Source organism: Ascaphus truei, chromosome 7 (genome assembly GCF_040206685.1).
Source record: "Ascaphus truei isolate aAscTru1 chromosome 7, aAscTru1.hap1, whole genome shotgun sequence".
Classification (NCBI taxonomy): Eukaryota; Metazoa; Chordata; class Amphibia; order Anura; family Ascaphidae; genus Ascaphus; species Ascaphus truei.
This window is the reverse complement of record NC_134489.1, coordinates 52,616,327-52,636,719: the sequence shown is the minus strand read 5'-3', so window position 1 is coordinate 52,636,719 and position 20,393 is coordinate 52,616,327. Positions and strand designations below refer to the sequence as shown.

General features: G+C 42.2%; 1 protein-coding gene across 1 annotated transcript in view; it reads left to right on the top strand.

The window, feature by feature from the left end:
• Nucleotides 1–6,586, top strand: part of WDR75 (WD repeat domain 75) — a 36,853-nt gene extending 30,267 nt beyond the window's left edge. Inside the window, exons 19-21 of the mRNA XM_075608417.1 lie at nt 3,783–3,920; nt 5,033–5,124; nt 6,298–6,586. Of these exons, the coding sequence (XP_075464532.1) occupies nt 3,783–3,920; nt 5,033–5,124; nt 6,298–6,493 (426 nt within the window). The 3' untranslated portion in view covers nt 6,494–6,586. The remainder of the gene's footprint in view (nt 1–3,782; nt 3,921–5,032; nt 5,125–6,297) is intronic.
• Nucleotides 6,587–20,393: the final 13,807 nt, after the last annotated feature.

The window sequence follows — 20,393 nt, the reverse complement described above, 5'->3', positions numbered from 1 at the left end:
AAAAAAAAAATATTTTTCCTCTTAGAAACAGTCTCTACTTCTCCCCTTTTGATCCTCAAAAATCCAAATTCAAATCCTCCAGCAATTTGCATTTCAGTTAAAATCTCGATGGTACATAATTTTTCTTTCCAGGTCTGCTTTCGTTATTTGTCAAAGGGATGCTTTATAATGAGGCCCGATCTCTGCACTTTTGTAAAACACTACAGTACTATTTCATAATTTCAGTTAGATTCTAGAACAGACGTCTCCCGAAAGCTGTATAACTTATATATGGAGTTTGTCATTGTACATTTTTGAATCTTGCTTATGGGCCAGAAATGGAGCAGAAAAGCTATTCAATATATCTTTATGGCGCAGGTGTCACCTACTTGTTTTTATTAAGACGGTTAGTAAATTCAGTGGTAACTCTCAGGATACAGCAGAACAAAACAAATCATTTTGGAAATAATTTTCTGGTTTAAGGAGACCTTTTTTTTTTTTAGTTTTTTTTCTTTTCTAGTCGCCTGAAAGGGGCAATCCCTCCAAGAACTGATGTGTACTAATGGCAGTGACATGTTTAAGGGGTTACCTCTGGGTGATTGCCCTTTTTATCCAAATCGGACACCTAAAAGTATTTGAAATCATGAATTAAAGTTTGTTGGTAAACATGCTAAGCTGCAACTTAAGGCCGAGCTCAGACTGGCTGCTACGTCCATGCGCTTGCGTGCTCGCCTCCGCCGCGCGCTCCTGCAACCCAGCGATCTGTGCTCAAACTGCAGTAGTTGGGTCGTAGCGTTTGGGTGCGTGGCGGGGGTGTAACGAAGACGTCACCGAGCTGGTTTGCCTTTATTGTCTGAAACAGCTCATGTGACGCATCTGCAGCCCCAAATTTCGGTTGTGGTGGCAAAATGTCGCAGCGTCAACGCTGTAATTTGCCGTCACAAGCAGTTTCTAGTGTGACAACTGTCATCCACTAACCTCAGAGTGACGGTCGTGCGCGCGCACGTTGCGTAGCATCCTGTCTCATCTCGGCCTAAGAGGGGTTTGCTTTACTCTGGCTGCTCCCCTTTTATCTGATGTCATTGTGTGTTCAACAAGAGTTTGCGCAGGCAGAGCCCTTCTCTTTATCGGCTCCCTGATAAGGAACTGGTAGGCTAAGGGAAAAGAAAACACATGAATGTCTAACACATCCCCTTTCAGAGGCCCCTAAGAAATGTCAACTTGTAATTGAGTTTAATTTCTATGAATAGGAAAGCATGCAATGTGTTCCTGCAGAATTTTTGAAAGGAGCAGCACTCTTCTCAAGCACTGGGGGAAGATGCCTTCACAACGTATTGAATAGGAGTCTAAATATGAATGTACAGAAATCCCTTTTTTAGCATAACTATCACTGCAACATTCTTTTCACATCTCGGCCCCTACCAAGAAAATAGCTTGTATTCTATAATAATTGGGAGACGATATTTACAGAATTATTTTGCATAGTGAAAACAAAATATTTAAAACGGTTGAGGTGTTGAGTGGATCAGTTGTTACCACTTTATTGCGACCCCAATACATACAGTACATAAAATAGAAGTAGTGATAAATCCCCTGTAACCTGCTGATCTATCAAATCAGTCATTGATCTTCAAAAGGCTGTAATTAGCTGATGGTTCCTAGCTTGAACAAATGGGGGAGAGGCTCTCGCACACATGCAGAAAGGGGTCCGATGGGTACACCTGGTTTTAATAGGAACAGGAAATATAAAAAATAGGTTCAGTGCAGGTGGGAGGATATGGTGTAGTGGCGATGTTTCCACCTTTCAACTCCGCTACTAAGTCATGGGGTCTGGCTACTTCATAATCTTATTGCTCGTTTCCTGTGGTCTATCGGGAAGAGGGTCTATCACCGGCACTCAAATGGTGAATCCTTTGTAGGACCAAAGTGTGCTAATGGCAGTGGGGATGTTTACGCCTTAAATCTGGGTGATTGATAAGTTTTTTTGGGGTTTATTTTGTTTAAACCAATATCTAACAGATAAGTATATTTCAGTCCATTTTTAAAGTTTGTAAACCTATCGAGCTGTGACTTGGAAGGGGTTTGATTTCCTCGGACTGCTCTTTTGTGTGAAATCCCGCGTATCTTTATTGGCTCTGATTTATGGCATGATCCTGACTAGTTTCTGTGTTCATGTATATCCTATTCCCTATGCACCATAGGTTTTTATGTTATTAGAGGTAATTATGGAGAGCGATAAACATTTCTTATGTTTGTACCTCTGATTATGGCAGACTGAGCTAACGGTAGAGGAAACACTCAATTGACAAATTCTCCCCAATTCGGAACTCCTAGTAAATGTAATTTGTAATAAATTTCTAAAGAAGCAACATTATCCAAATATTTGCTTTTAGCACAGTTAGATTAATTCAAGTAATTAGATTGTTAAATTGTTGACCAGCGGTGGTTGTTTTTTGGCCGGCTTCTTGGAATTGCACTTTTTATAAGTCAGCGAACCTGGTCTGATTCTCATAATGTGTCTCTGCGATATTATCCTGGATGGCCCTCCGCCGACTTAAACTTAACATGGCAAAAACAGAGCTCGTCATACTTCCTCCCAAACATGGCCCTGTTATCTCCTTCCACATTACTGTTGGAAGTACTATCATTCACCCAGTAGCCCAAGCACGCTGCCTAGGGGTCACACTCGACACCTCTCACATTCTCCTCTCGCATTCAAAATGTACGATACATAAACTTGGCCCCCTCCAGACGCACTTACTAGAATGACCTCCTACTGTCTCTGTATGTTCTTCCTACCTACTAATTAGATTGTAAGCTCTTCAGAGCAGGGACTCCTCTTCCAAAATGTTACTTTTATGTCTGACGTACATATTCCCATGATCTGTTATTTGTATTATTTGTTATTTATGGTTGTCAGGTGTATTACTACTGTGAAGCGCTATGTACATTAATGGCGCTATATAAATAAAGACACAGCAAGGCCCTGCTTTTCGGCGATACGGGGGTACCGAGAAGGGGCCGTCATATCTGCGCATGCCCAAAACGGGGAATTCCGAGGTCGCGCATGCGCAGAATGGGCAGGTGCCGAACGGAGGTTGCGCACGCGCAGAAGGGGGAATTGCCGGTCTGCGCATGCGCACACGCCAAAAATTTCCGCTTTCCGCCGATTTTCACTGTGCGGCGGGCCCTTAGAACTGAAGCCGCCGCATGCCCGGGCCCTCCTGTACAATACAATACAAATGACACTGGGCACCAACATTAAATTGTCAGCCTTTTAAGGCAGTGATTAGTAAATAGATTCTATATTTTTATTTTCTTAAAGCAGCAATAAAAATTGTAGCTGCAATAGTAAAAGAAGTTGACGTGCACCATATTTTCTGCGGTGAATGTGTGTTTCAGTATTAGAAGGACTGGGGGTCGCTTTATCTGAAATTCATAAACAAGAACTGTGCACTGGCAAACAAGTCCTGAAAATACATGGAAGTAATTTAGCAAGTCATACGCAGCCACAAAAACGAGGAAGAGTGAGAAAGCAACTCTGCAGATTTCCAACTAATATATGTGAATGTTGCACGGCACTTCCAATGCTCCTTAACCCCTCGAGTGCCAGAGTGTACTGCACTTTGAACCCAGCCCTGAGAAAAAAGGGTGTAATTCCACAGGATCTTTTTTTTTTGTTTTTTAATTATTATTTTTAGTAAAGAAAACGATTGTCGTGCAGATATTACATTTACCCCAAATAAATCCGGCATATTGCTTAAGGGTATTTATTTGTTTCTGACTTTTTTTTGGCGTTTCAGTTGGCAGTGGAAGAGAGCTTGCCAGTCACACCTTTTTACGTACTGCTGGGAAAGAAACGGCAGCAGGAGCATGATGGGAAGTCGGGGAAATCGGCCCCCAGTAGCCACAAAGATCACGGGACGGTTGCAATCAAAGAGGTAAGTGTTAAAACAGCAGTTCCCATTTGTGTCCGTAATTTTTTTTCTTTTGTTACTGACATGGCTCCCCCCAATCTATAAATACGGCCGCAGGTCTCCAATAGAAAGCAGTGACCTCCCCGATGTAGCCCTCTTTGGCCACTGGGCATTTATTTGTATTATTTTTTTCATATTGCAAGAACTAGTTGTTTTTCGGAGGTCATGGGAGAGCCAAAGATAATATCTGAGGAACCCTCTGGTTCTTGTAGTATAAACAAAATACTCCATCTGTCCCCCACAATGATACTTCTTGGAAATGCTGTTTTTATTTTTAATGGGGATAGAAGTCTTTATTTGTATTGTAATTGTATTGGATTGTAAATCCTGGTTTTACTCATGGGAATAAGTAGACCATACAGCTAGAGGACCGTTACCATGCTTGAACAGCCCACAAGATAACTGAAAGTTTGCAGTGGGTGAACAATCTCCCGCATGTATTGTGCAGGGACATGTTAACTAGTAAACGGTGTGCAGTAATAGTCTACGATCAATGCCACTGAAAAATGTCAAGTAGTACAGTATTCCACCAGGAATGATCAATATTGTGAAGTTTGTAAAGACAATTCGATAAGCCAACCCCCTAGTTATTCAAAGATGTTGTATTCAGACCTCGTAAAGGTTTTTCTTTAGATCAGCGGTTCTCAAAACACAGGTCCCCAAACTGCTCTGTGCCTGTCCCTTGCAGAGACTCTGCATTGTTTCTGTAGTGCAGGATCCTGGGAGTTGTAATTCTGGTATTACTAGTGCTAGCACTGGCATGTATGCTGGGAATTTAGTTTCTGTACGAGGAGTCCTCATGGGTATCGCTGCTTAGATAATATCAGTCGAATGTACAACTTTGAGGGATAGAAAGTAGAAATCTACTTTGATAGACAGTTCAGATGAAAATCTCTTTGTCCTGGTGCGTCCATGGGTAAGTAGGTAGACAGGGTATCTGCACAATAGCTGTCAGCATTTATGAAGAATACGCTTATGTGATTTCCAACTCCTGCTATCTGTAAAGGGCCAAATAAGGGGTATTGCTGACTGCAGTACATGTGTATTGGGAATAATAATCTATTTTATCTTTGCAGCTTCTTCATACGCCGGCTCACGTTTTGCCACCCGCTTCTGTCTTGTGCACGGTGTTTGTCAATTCCTTACTGATCTCAAAAAAGAGCCATAGGTAATTTTATTTATCAACGTTTTTATTGAATTAATTCCTATTCAGTGATGTGTTGCAAGTCATCTCTTCTGCTCTTTATGCTGTGATTATACCAAAAAACTCACGCAGCATTGCCCTGAGGGACGCTGCGCAGAGCCAAAACAAAGAGTATGCGTCCCCGCAAAGTGCTTACAGCTACCGTGACTGTCGCGCTGCTTGATACTGCAATGCGGGAGACAGTTGAAGAGTTTTCCAAATTTGTTTTCTGGTTGCGACGGCCGCGTCAAATGACGCAGCCATCCAATCAAAGAACAGAGGTCAGCCTTGTCTCCCCTGCAGTCGTGCTTACAGAAGAATGTGCTTCTGCACATATCGCTATGCGACGTCGCAAATGTGATGTCACAGATGCGCACGCACGCGTTGCTGTTTCTCTGTGTAATTGCAGCCTTACAGTTGTTGCATGCATATATACATAGATAGATGTTGCAGATATTACCCATGTTAACATGCAATAAAGTACGAAATAGCTCCGTTCTCAAGCATTGTTTTCAATAGCACTACTGTTCTAGAACACGCCAGTGTTAACGCAATGCATTGGTTTAATAGGTGCAATATACTACATCGGTGTATGACGCTTGGAAACCCTCATTAAAGTCCTAATAAATAAATTATACAGAAAAAAACAGCGCCTGGTGAACAAACAATGTCCAAATACAAAAAAGACCTGACTTTCCTAATAAATTGCTACGATTACTTTTTATTGCTTGTTCAACTATTCAATCTTCCCTTGTTCATCTTGACCTGTATTTTACCACTGCTATTTCCACATCTCATGATGTATTGCAGGTTGGGAATTTGTAGAAAATACTGGTTAACATAATGGCTCGAACTTGAATTCTTTGTTTTGCCAGAGGAGCCAGCACTCAACAGAGGTGAAGGGCTATATTTACTAACATGTGCCTCATAAGACACCTTCCATTCTTGAAGATACATTAGTCTCATTCAAGTCAATAGGCCATAAAGGGCCATATTTACTAAGCCAGGCTGGAAGGTAACTTATGGTGTGGCACCGCTTACTAAATACAACCCTAAATGGATGGTTCACCAGCTGTACAGTTTGGGCAAATGGCACTAGAAAGTAGTTAATGTGGCAGGTAGCATCTTACTTTTCTCTCCCCCCATTAATTCCCACAGAATCGAGGATGTCAACAAAGATGTGGAAATGGAAAGCGACAAATCCGACTCTGAAGAAGTCGCAGAAACTAAAAAGGACCAGGAGACCCTCCCCACCGCATTTCCAGCCGAGACCCCCTGCAAATTGCCCAAATCCCAAGAAAAAGAACTGAGAAGGATACGAAAAACAGATTACAGCTGGGTATCCACTTTGTAGGACTGTCACATTTGCACCCTCTATTTTTATATTGTGTTCTTAATCCAGAGCTTTCGCCTTGAACAGAAAAAATAATACACTTTATTCAAGAAACTTGTCTTGTGACCTTTTTGTTCAGTAACGTTTTCTTTATTCAGCGATTTATGGTGTTTTCGAAAGTTTGTGCGCTTTCTAATTCCTGTATTTTAGTTCCCCCTTTTTTTTGTTACACTTATTTTTGCCACCAGCAAAATAATGCATTGCAGCATTAGAATTGACCACTGTTTTTTATATATATATTCAAATTCCACACACAGAAAATTAATTCATTTTAGAGAGAGTCTGCAACTTCCTATTTTAGTGAAGCAATTCTGGAGAGAAAGTTTAATCCTTGGAGCTGGACCACGCTACTTTCAGATCAGGGATTTCCCCCTCCTCCACCCATGTTATTGGGGTAATTACCTTTTGTAGGCCCTCATTGTGATTCCAATATGGCCACCACTTAGGGTTGTAGTGTAGAGGTCTGGCCGCGCACCCCGTAGCACAGGTCTACCTTGCCCTACGACCATGTGCCTCCCTGACAAAGGGGGGGGGGGGGTGACCTCAGGCACCTTTACCTCTCCAACCCCGACCAAGGCAAGTACCTACAACAATCCCGACTTCTCCAAACCCGACCCGACTACCCACTACCAATCTGCACTCCAGACGCGCTCGCGGCTGGAGGTCGGTTTATTCACAATCCCCACCTCTGCCCCACGGTCGCGCCCTGTTTGTGGTGAGCACTCTGTTACATGTAGATGGGGAAGATAAGGTGCGTTCTCTTGACACTCTTGCAAAAAAAATGCCTCGGGTGCACGCCCGACGCCCGGGGTTTTCTCCAAAAATACTGGACACAATGGTGAAAGGTGCAACACACTCAAGAAAAGTCGGTGGGGAGGTATGTTATTTATAAATAAAATGACCTTGGCGTGAAATTTTGGGGGGGAAATCAGCTAATTATGCACCATTTTGCACCATTTTATTTTTATATCTAATGGTGCAAATTGGTTGTGCATACTGTACTTGGAGTGAAATTTTGAAAAAATTACATAACGGTCAGATCATTTTAAAATAACATACCTTCAGTCATACAGGCCCATAGCGAGCAGTACTGATCTGAATGCTCCATTCCCACAAATTCCAAGATTGTTTAACCCCTTCTTCAGCCACGCTCTATCGCCCCCTCATACTCTCTCCCCCCTCATCCTCCCCTCCTGACGTTCTCCTTCCCCCCACCCCCTCTCCTCCCTGTTATTTTCCCTGCCACAGGAAACACACACACTGCTCCATGCTGTTTCCTTCTTGGCCCCACCCCCAGGCTCCTTACACCTTCCCCTGATTGGCTGCATTACCCAGCAACAGCCAATCAGGATGGAGGAAGCTACCCAGCCCCCTAGCAATAGCCCTCTGGCCCCAAGCCAGTCAGGTCACTACGTCCAGAGAGGTAATAACAAACACACGTCTGGTATTGCTTAAAAAATTTTTTTACTGGGCACATTGCCCAAATACAGGACAGTAATGTTCAATACTGGACACCTGGCAACCCTACCACCAGGGTGTGTGGCTCCCTATTGGTCAGTGAACAGTGATGTGGCTGGAATCCTTTTTGCTCTTATCCTGTGAGATTTCAACAATTTTATTTATGGATTCCGGTTTTAGGTTATTTAACCTCCCAAAAAATGTTGCACTTACGATTTTAAAACCATCTACGGGTCGGAGGCAAAGGCATCACGAGGGAGTATGGAAAAAAACAAAGTGCACTGACAACCACCAAATTCAAATGCGTGTGAGTTTCTTTTTCATTAACTTTTTCTTTTCTTGTGTTTTCATTTTATTAAAAATAAACGCTGAAAACTGGAATCCCTACTTATATTGTTTCTACAGCTTGAGCCCCATATAACTGGGGGAGAGAGGGGGGGTTACTTGAACTGGGGGTGTCTCTGGCTCATTGGAGGTCCCCTGACATCTCAGGACCACTCAACTCAAGAACACCCGGGGTCTAACAGATAAGCTGGGGAAACGATATGGGGAGGAGGCAGTACTTGTTCTTGGGGTTCTGCAGTGTGTGTGATTTTTCAACATGCTTGTCGGGTTTGGGGAGGATGGTGTGTTCCCCTGGATCTGATCAATGGTCTCTTAACATCCGGAGACCACCAGGGAAGGTGTGTCTGTCTGTCTCACACAACTACAGAAATGGCTGATAGGAAGCTGTGATGTAATCTCCCGACAGCATAGCTTGTATATCGGCCACCAGAACAAGCACTGACCCTGGCCATATTGTTTCCCCAGTTTATCATTCCTGGTTTGATGTCAGGGGACCTTCAATAAGCTTTGAGGGACTCTCAGATCAGGTTAAAAAAAAAAAAATCAAATATTGCCTTAAAGCAGTAATCCCGCTGGGGTTTTTGTTTACATAATTGAAAGACTGGCCCCGGGCACCGTAGTAAATCGTAGACTGGCAGAAAGGAGCGTGACCATGCTAGTTGTGAAGTGGAGCAGGGGGGGTTAAAGATATGCTACTTGGAATGTACGGAGCAGCAGGAGTGGTTGGGAAAGGTAAGGGGACATGCTCCTGAGCTAGAAAAGGGTGGGATGGCTAGTGGCTGGCATAGAGGTATATGTAGCAGAGCCCCCCTCCCCCTCACCCCCCTCCTCCTCACCTCCAGTGAGGGGGGAACTGCTGGGATAGTCGGCGGAGCTCCACGCTGTAACGGAGTGCGGGAGCTGCCATCTTAGGTGGGGCGCATGCGCAGTGGCAAGCGACGTGGCGGACATCTTGGCATGCCTGAAAAAGACATTGGGAACTACAAATACCATAATGCCTTATGGAAATAGTGCGACGGTCATCTTGAACAGGCTCCGCATAGCCTGCAGATTGATTACATGTCCCAGAGTCCTCAGGGGTAGATGCAGGGAGGAAAGATACTTTGGTGCACAAACACCCTCGCGGCAGTCGGACGGAGGAAGGCAATGGAGCAGGTAGTGTCCAGGGAGCAGTGCTTCCATGGATTAGGCCTAGACTTGACCCTTAGGCCCTAAGTCGCCTTAGGCCCTTGACCCTTAGGCCCTAAGGCCTTGTATTGTATAAGTATTGTAGGGAAGGCCCCAGGTATGGACGCTTCCCCTCTAGCTATTAGTGCTGTTGCATCGATGACTGGACAGCCATGCGGTCTGGGACCAGGCCATTGGCCACATAGACATTTACGTGAGACACTCCTGCTGTAGCTCACCCACAAGGCGGATCAGGACCTTAAGGCTTGAGGGGATTGATGCAGCGGCGTGGGACCTGACTGTTCTGTATCTGCCAGTGGTACCAAGGTACAGGAGTGCCCAGAGAGGTATATAAGTGCACCAACAAGCCACAAATGGGGTAGCGCTACCTCACACTTTGAGTGGGACTGTTCTATGGACACCGGTTGTTTAGGTGCCTAGGGCACCCTCTGTACTTTGGGGGAACCACACCGGAGTGTTGGGTACTGTGTTGGTTATTGCACTGTGATATTGTATTGTGGGTGCGTTATGGTTACAGTGTGTTATAGTAAAAATGTTATATTATACTCTTGTGTATAGTGGTTATTGAGTCCTATTTGGAACCATCCCGCTCTGCTGGGATCCCTCATAGGTGCTGCACTGAACGGAAACAGAGAGATCATCCCAGGCTCCCAGAAGCTGAGGCTTAGGCCTCCTGTGCATCAACAGGTACAGCAGCACACGTAGTTCCCTTAGTCCTAGGGAAAGGGGGCTACATATATAATGAGTCTGAGAATGTAAAACTTTTAATAAATTGGGGTGGCCTTTTGCACCCAAAGTTAAGATTGTGGGCTGGGTGAAAAGGGTCTGAGAGGAGTAGCATAATGAACAATGCACAAGTCGCATTGCTCTCCAGAGACCGTACACACGTACTCGTTGAAAACCTCATACAGATTCCTGACCATTGATCAGATCCAAAGTATTCCCCCTCCCCCAATTTCAGGTAAGGTTAGGATTGCTTCTTCAAAAGAGTATATACAGAGCTAGTGAGAGTCGTGCATCCATGTGTATGGGGAAAGTAAACAGGAATACAATAGGTTAAAAAAAAAAAAGGTGAGGAGGGCTGCCCTTTTTGACAGCTGTGGGTTTTGTTTGTAGCAGAGAGGGAGCAGGTAGTCACTGGGTGAGAGTTCATGCAGGAAAAAAAGCAAACATTCCTGCTGTAGAAATGCCCCCATAATGCTCGGCATAATGCAGAAGACTGATGGGGTTTTTTGGGATGCTACATATTTATAAAAATGTTACTTTGGTGGTTCCCAAGCAGAACTGTTTTTGTGCTGCTGCTGAGAAACTAATTATTAGTGAATTGATGAAAGAATAGGAATTCACATTTTAGGAAAACTAATTCAGATAGCATAATCATTTTGAATGCAGCTGTAAAGGTTAATTTATGACTGTAATTCTGTATTTAATTGCATATTTTGCAGTAACTAGGTATTTTATTGTAGTTTCTTAGGAAGTAATTGTAGGAACTTTATACTGATTTTGATTAACACTTGGGATCATAAGGGAAAAAGTTTAATAATCACTGTCTGTTTTGAAACCATTACATTCTGTATAGTAATTTAGTGTGACGGTGAGGGGGTAACCAGGCTCAATAGTAAAGATTAAGCCTGTTTGGTTACCTCTGATCCTTGTATTGGGGTTCGGGAGTGTCAGCTCTTGAGCCCAGTGATTCTATATGCATTGTGATTATGCGACAATAAAGATTGTATGTGTTTTTACCTTTCCAGGAGAGCCAGCAAGCAGAGATTGCTGGGTTAGGCAAAATGCTCCGGCAAAATCTCCCCTTAAACGCTTGCAGGACTTACTGCTAGGATTCCCTGCTTCAGCACAGACCAGAAAGGTAAATGGGGCATAGTGATGTGAGGCGTCCCTGGAACAATAAAGGGGTTGCTAGATTAAGGGTGGATGCACAGTTTATGCCTGGGTCAACCAGAACCCAGTATAGGGGTTCTGGCGTGCTCCAACCATAGATAAGGTTGTGAGGATTTTTAAAGTCTAGTATAGTGTGTGGGGAATATGGCTAGAAAGAATAAAGTGCAAACTTCTTATTCTATTCCACATAACCATAAGACTTAGAAAAGTATAAATGTATGGTTTATTAAACAGTGTGTTTAAAGTACATATATGCTTGTGCACGGTATAATGAGCTGGGTCTTTCCGGACCGATATTCTGGGTGAGTCACTGGGCCACGAGCTTGGTGCTTACTGTGTCTACCCAGACATCGGACATGAAAGCCACAGAGGATGCCAGAGGTGTGAAGAGCATTTGGGCAGGAAGTATAGGTTGAGCACCCACATTCCTAGGATGAATGGAGGTCCTCAGACTACCATTTGCCTTTTCTCAGACTGAGGAGCCTAAACCAGCGGGTGGCTTCTGCATATCAAGTGGCTGAGGTGGCAAGCTTGCGCATGCCCTTGTCTGATGCAGAAGATCTGCTTGCCTCGCTTCAGAAGACTGGCATCCCTCTGATTGGCTGGTAGGAAATTTCCCACGCTTAGATTGGCTGTAGTATTATAACTCTGAAATACTATATGAAACCCTCAGCCAATCCGGAGAGAAGATTCTAAGCGCCAGAACATCAGCGGCAAATTTGAATGAACGAAAATATGCTCTTGGAGAAATAGCAGCGAGCCGGCTTCAGAAATTTCAGGTCAAAATATTTTCTGAGTACAGCTTTTTGGGACCAAATTTTACAAATTGGACGTAGCGGTCGCAGCTGGGATTGCAAGCCGAAAATATTTCCAGGATGTTTGGGACTAACTCCCGGTCAAGGGATTTCAGCACCTCCGGAAGAAAGAGAGCGGTGGCGTCAGGAACTTCAACCCGATTTGAGTTCCAGGACATTTCGGGCCAAGACCCGGTCAACTAAAGACTTTGGTATTTGCGTTCATTTCAACTAGGAAAGTCTAGTTTTTTTTAGCCCAGACCCACAGTAGTGTATTTTCTCATGTATTTTGTGTTTCACTGTGTGTTAGCCTAGCCTATTTTAAGTGAATAAACCGCAATTAATTTCATCAACCCGTTTTGCTCAGTGTTATGCCTGGTCTCCCGTGACACTTAGTAATATTAAATACATTCAAATACATCTTGGGAACCTGCTTCAGCAGCAGACTGTGCAGCAGAGTGTGGCTTATTACTATGAATGAAGGGTAAAGGAACAGGGCTCCACGGATTTCTAAACAAACTAATTTATTGCCAACAAGATAACTTGAGAATGCCATTCTGCTTTTGAGAAAGGCCAAGTGTGGCCCAAAAGTCAAGTTATCTTGTTGGCAATAAATCAGTTTGTTTAGAAATCCGTGGAGCCCTGTTCCTTTACCCTTCATTATACTTTGGATTATCACAGAGAGTTCTGAACCAGGAGCACCAAGGATACCGATACTGTATGTATCCTTTATTCATTCATTTTCCCTTTATTTATTACTATGAATACCATAAAAAGACAAACATCCACCCAGAACATATGAATATAATTATGCACAAGTGTCTTGCGTATCCTTCCCTGCACACGTCTATTTGAAGTGAGCAGAACATCTGTATTAACCCCTTTTTGGGGCCAACAACACATTGCCCTATTTGTGAGGGGGCTGGGATGAGAAGATTGATGGTCTGAACTTGAGCTTCATGTACAGAGGGAGAGGGGAGATCACCATGTAAAAAGTGAGGGGAAAGGTGTGTGTGTGTGTGTGTGTGTGTGTGTGTGTGTGTGTGTGTGTGTGTACTCACACACGCACGCACGCACGCACACGGGTTAAGAAGGCCAGCACTCATGATTGATCATTAAATAATTTTATTATTTGTTAAATAAGAATCAACGTTTCGGTGTCTTAATCAAATCCTGTGAACGCTTGCCTCTTTGCCTTAGACCGGGGTAGCTTATCTAGTGTCACTGTGTGTGCTCACTTTTATTCCTGTACGTATGGTTGAGATTCCCTCTCGCCCTCTCCCATCCCATACTGTATTGTATCTTTCCTTGTGTTTAGTCTCTTTTATAACCTTAAATGTTTTCTTCTATTTTTATTTTTGTAACTATGAAGTGATTTGAGTCCCATTGGGAGAGAAGCGCTATATAAAGTTAATATATATACATACAGTATGTAGTGTGTTGCAAGAGAAAAGCAATCACATTTACAGCTTCCTCTGAAAACTGTGAAATTCACAGTTGTGAGAAAATTAAGGCGTGTGTGCGTGCGTATGTTCGTACACACACACACACACACACACACACACACACACACACACACACATCATTGCCACTTTAAAATATATTTTACAATGCAATCTTATCTTAGCCATACTTAGAAGCCAGCAATATTTGTCACCTGCTAATCTCAGCAAGTCATTATGGATTAGCTGGCGAATGTTCCTATCATAATTTGGCTCCATTCCCTCTAATTCAAAGGAGAATAAATCATTTCAACATAGAGAAGACAGTAAAGTTGAGGCATGAAGTTGCTGTTTGAACACCGGGTTTAAAACATCGTTTGCAGCTCTACAGAAATAGCATTAAGTATATAGGGCAGCGAAGTGTCCTGTGTGCCAGTCGGCCAGGATACAGCACATCACGTATGCCATGTTTTCAGTAATCATTGACATGAGTAAATAGGTGCTTTATCCCCAATGCATTTCCTATTTGGCACAGTATCAACTGAAAATGAATGTCCTACACCAGGGCTGATTCAAAGCCAGACGTGAACGCTCACTGATTTTCTTAACTGATATGGAGTCAGTCTCACTGTTTTTTTTAGCATCAGCAGCAGTCTTATAGATGTCAGTGGGGTCTTGATGCTTTTCAATTATGCCATTTTTGGTCGAGAGCCCCCAAATCATGTTGCTTTGATAATATCTGAATCGCCACTAAGGCGGACACCTGATGGGATTACCCAATAGCTGCTCCCCTCTGCACAGGACCAGCGTGCTAAGGGTTAACATTTTCTGTGCTCTGTAACGTCAACCCCACCCACTGGAATGTTAATGAGCCAAGAGGACAAAGGACTTTGAATTCACAGCTGCATTCAATCTGAGCCCTTTCAGTGTACATCTACGTCGCTCTTAACGAGTAGAGCCTTTGGCGCAGGCGAAGAGCAGCTAAAGGGTGTAAGCCGTTTGCTGCCTTTCGCTGATGTTTGGTGATGTTAAAGTGTCTCTATTTCAATCTGAAACTCACCAGCCCTTTTATCCCATGTACCCAATTTTCCAACACTATCTGTCAATGAAATGTCTGTGAATTGACTGTATAACCCTGTTCTTTTAATGTAACCATGTATTTTTATAACTCTGTGCCCAGGACATACTTGAAAACGAGAGGTAACTCTCAATGTATTACTTCCTGGTAAAACATTTTGATAAATAAAAACATTTCAACCTATAAGAGGAACATTGTTTTTATTTATATTTTGGATTTTTATATATTAGTTTTACCTTATGGTACCCACCTAACATCATCCCGTTTCTGCATTTTTCTAAAGGAGATTATAGGTCCCTGGGAGCTACTAACTTGGGCATGAATGAAATGAAAGGAGATGACTATCTCTTCTACTCCTGACATCAGTGTCCATGTGATCACACTTGTGTGGACACTGTCTAAGGACCATGGCTCTTGGGTGCCTACGATGCACTTCATCTTCACTTGAAAAAGACCACACAGTTGGTTGAAACGTTGTGTTTAATGATTGAATATATTTTTCTTTTTTGACAAATCCGCAGTGCCCTGGAACATCTATTTTTCATATAGTTCTTGGGTGCCTACCACATTCCAGCACTAAAAGAGTTAATAGGCAGAGACCTCACTATTTTACCAATGAGAGCTCCCTGCAATTCATGGGATGATTCACTGTGATCCAGCAGTTTCGGGATTTTAATATGGCCACTGACCTGAAGCTGTGATTAGTCAATCAGCCAGCAATGCATTTGCAGGTCACTTGCTGCAAAAAAGGTTAAAGATGTTAGTGAGAATGAACCTTTTTACATTATTGCAACCCCGTTATATGTTACAATGATGAACTGAGGGTTTAAGTCTTTAACAAAGTGTTTAACGCACGTTAGTGTGCTATGACCTTTATGAAATTCAGTATTTTTCATTGCTTACCTGTTGGAAGCAGTAACCACATCAGCAAATAAAATCTTAAGTGTTGTGTTTTAATGAGATGGAATTTGCTGCACCAGCAAAGCCCAGAGTCGATGAGTGCCCTGTAGTTAGCAGATTTATCTGCCATATGACAGTAGGATAAAGAGGAAGCAGACAATGTTTGTTTGAGTTATATGTGCACTTGCATACCACATGATGTGAAGAGGTTTCGGGTTAACCACTCAGTCCTTTAACAACCCAAACAGACTCCAAAGTAGGGGGTAAAATGGGCACAACTTAATTAGAAAACATACCTAAAAATACCAGCAGTGTCAGATTGCACCCACACGATTTAATCCACCTGCATCATATAAACACCTAAACCCACGAGCTTTACCAAATATATATTTATTTATAAAAAATGTTTTACCAGGAAGCAATACATTGAGAGTTACCTCTCGTTTTCAAGTATGTCCTGGGCACAGAGTTATAAAAATACATGGTTACATTAAAAGAACAGGGTTATACAGTCAATTCACAGACATTTCATGGACATATAGAGTTGGAAAATTGGGTACAGGGGATAAAAGGCTTGTGATTTTCAGATTGAAATAGAGAAGCTTTAATATCACCAAACGGCGGAAAACGGCTCAGACCCTCTAGCTGCTCTTCGCCTGTCCAAAGCTCTCCGCCTTTGGGGCAACGCAGGTCTACACTGTGGTTGAGATTCAATGCAGCTGTGAACACAAAGTTCTTTGTGTCCTCATGGCTCATTAACATTCCAGTGGGTGGGGTTGACGTTCCACAAAGTACAAACAAATGTTAACCCATAGCACGCTGGTCCTGTGCAGAGGGGAGCAGCTCTTGGGAAGCCCCATCAGACTGTCCACCTTTAGGGCAACATGTGTGTGTGTGTTTTTTTTTTACAGTACCAGCCAAACCAGGAGGACATTACCAGACTGGCCGCCACAGCCCAGCAACACCTTCCCCACCTTATTTTCAATTGGATCACTGAGCTATCCTTTCCACGTGCAATCTGAACACTAACCCAACGCCATAAACAGGGCAATTTTAACCCATAACATTTGCCATGTTCCCCACCAAACTAAAAATTCTTTCCACTCCTTCCAGCAAGCCCATATTAAAAATATTGAGGGCTATGTCCAAGAGATGAATACCATCCTCCCTGTACAAACCTGACCAATCACTTCCAAATTCCTGTGCCTTAAAGAGATTCCCGCTAAACTTTTGACAAAATTGGCCACCCCCTTTATTCAACCTCCTCCTATCTCTCCGCAGCCCTGACCTCCCTTGTTCCCTGCCAAACCTGCCACTGAAGAACTGAATACCAGATATATTTTAGCTATGTACCTCCTTATCACAGAAATACAATTGAAGTAGAAAAGCAAGAGCAAATAAGATAATAGCGCACTGGAAAAAACCTTAAATACATGCTTGCTAATGCAAGAAGCCTGATAGATAAAATGTGGGAGCTTGAATTAATAGCTACAACGGAGCAATATAATATCATAGGCATTATTGATACATGGTCGGATGGAACTTATGACTGGGCAGTTAATTTAGAGGGTTATTCCATTTTTCAGAAGGACCGAACAAACAGAAGAGGAGGTGGAGTATGTTTATATGTTAAACCGGATCTAAAACCTATTATAAGGGAAGATGTTTATGAAGGGAATTATGAGAATGTAAAGACCTTCCTTGTGGATAGAAATTAGCAGTGGAGATAAAAGTACAAAGAAAATGTGTGTAGGGATGTGATAGAAACCACAAATATCTGTGAGATTGAGGAAGCTAAAATACCTTTGCAAATGGCGAAGGCATCAAAACTAGGTCATGTTTGCATATTGCGTGATTTTAATTTTAAAATTATAAATTATCATTTTTAATTATCCAGACATTGACTGGAGCAATGAGATTAGCATTACAATGAAAGCAAGCAGGTTTTTGGGGGTGCTAAAAGACAATGACAAAACCCGGATTATTAAGGAACCAATCGGGAGAGAGGAATTACTGGATTTGATAATATCAATGTAGAAATAATAACAAATATTCAAGTCCGGCAACATTTGAGAAACAGTGATCATATATACGCACACGCACACGCACAGTCATGTGAGAAAGAAAGTACACCCTCTTTGAATTCCATGGTTTTACATATCATGACATAATAACAATCATCTGTTCCTTAGCAGGTCTAACAAATAGGTAAATACAACCTCAGATGAACAACAACAACACATGACATATTACACCGTGTCATGATTTATTTAACAAAAATAAAGCCAAAATGGAGGATGATGGTGATGATGAGGACGACTGGGGGAGATCTGATGATGATGAGGATGACTGGGGGAGATCTGAGGATGATGGTGAGGGGGTCTGGGGAAGTTGTGAGGAGGATGATAGGGACTGGGGGAGATCTGATGATGGTTAGGGGGACTGAGGAGATCTGATGGTGATAAGGGGGAGATCTGATGATGGTAATGAGGGAGAGAGCTGATGATGGTGATGAGGTGGAAAGCTGAGGAGAGCTGAGGAGGGATGATGATTAGGAGGGATGATGAGAGAGAGGATGGGGGAAGGGAGAAAAAAATTGCAGTTAGTATTAATATTAATGGGGCCCTGAAAAACTGTTTGCCGGGGGCTACTCCACTGGACTTAACCCTGCCTCAATGAGGCATCCATAGAAAGCCTCTAGTGGTTTGAGTAAGCCAGCAGGAATCTGGTTAATTGCAACCAAAGTCAATTAACCAGTCTCCACCTTGCTAATCAGACAGACTAAATTAAGCCAAAATAGGTGATGAAAAAAAATCACCCAAAAGAACCCTATTTGCTGCACTCAGTCCGGTAGTGTACGGTCTGATAAACACAATTGTTTAATAGATATGCTATTAACTGGGACCCAGGTTCAAATTACCCATAGTAGCCGCTCCCATCGCTGCAGGAGGAAGAATACCAATAAAAGCCAAAATGGCCAAAATAATACAATTTTATTAAATATGTAGCATGAACAGTAACAGTAACAGTGAACTATATATACAGTGCTGGGTGTAGAACCTCCCCAATTAAAAAAAGTAGGTGGAGAATCACACCTCTTAATTCTCAAAAATAATGTTTATATTATCTATGTATTTGCATTGTATATTATCAACTGCCTTAAACAGTTTTACACTGATCTGTTATGTGTTTCACTAACTGTCTGAGATCACTTTTGAATTTTTCCCTTATCTGATATTTGTGCCGTATTTTTTGTTTCGAGGAAAGGGAGGAGGAGGGGGAAAGGGAGAAGGGGACTATAATTAATACAGAACATGTTGAAGCTCCCAATCTATGTTCATTCCAGAAGGACTGAGAGTATCTAGGGAAAATATCCAAGACATTTCTTTTTGATTAAGGAGCTTCAGCCTATCTCCTCCCCTTGTAAAGATGTTCAATTCCCATAAATTGAAAATTACTCAGCCCTCCCTGACTGCATTGTATGAAGTGTCTTGACACTGGATAGTTTAAATCTTTATTTTTGATTGCCCGAACATGCTCCATGATGCGTTGCTTCACGGGTCTAATTGTTCTTCCAATATAGCCCCTTTTGCAACCACATCTAATGTAATACACCAGGAATTGAGTGTTACAGTTAATAAATTATTTTATTGTATACATTTTTCCTGTTTTCGTATCTTTAATCTTTTTTGTAGGGCATGCATAGTTGCAAATTTTGCAGGAGCCACACCTGAAAAAGCCAGTTGTAAACCTCATATTGTCTGCTAAGGGCACTGCTGAGGAGAACAAACTGGGAGACAAGCGTGACCCTAGCGTATCTGCTTTTGTAAAAACAAATTTGGGACCCTCTTTTACAATACAGTATAGATCTGTGTCCAGACTTAAGATTTCCCAATGGCGTTTAATTATGGTTCTAATTTCTTTTGCCTGATTGCTATATTTAGTAATAAATAATGGTGTTTTAAATTTATCACTACTGGTATAGTTTTTCTTTGATTTCTTTTTTGATCCACAATACAAAATCAAATCTTTGCGATCCAATTTTGAGGCCTGGTTAAATGCCTTAGAAATAACAGACTGTTGTTAACCTCTCTGTTTGAACCTATCTGTCATTTCTTTAGAGCGCAACCTGAACGTCTCCTCATTGGAGCATAACCTCCTCAATCTTAAAAACTGCCCTTTCGGTATCCCGTCAATTAATGAACGGGGGTGGCTGCTGTCTGCATGTAAATAGGTGTTCCTTGAGTTGTTCTTTCCAAATAATCCAAAGAATTAATAAAATTAGTGTGATACTCAAAAGTGAATTTAAGATTATAAGTGTTAATATTAAGTGAGTCTATAAATTTCTGCAAAGTGACCTCATCTCATCCCAGATGAAGATGAGGTCATCAATGTATCTCTTGTAAAATATAATGTGTTCACGAAACAAATTCCCATCACCAAAAATGTGAGTGCTCTCCCAAAACCCACAAACAAATTTGCATATGAAGGGGCAAAGGATGTGCCCATAGCTGTACCCCGTGATTGAAGATAAAATTGTGAATCAAACATAAAGTAGTTATGTGTTATACAAAAAAGTTTGTTGGGCTCCTGACATGTTGGATTTGTGTAGATAATATTGGACAGCAGCCACTCCCTGGGCATGATCAATGATGCTATAAAGAGAAGAGACGTCCAATGTTGCCCACATGTATGTTTTAGACCAATTGATACCAGTCAACCATTTAATTAGATCAGCGGAATCCCTAATGTAAGAGGGT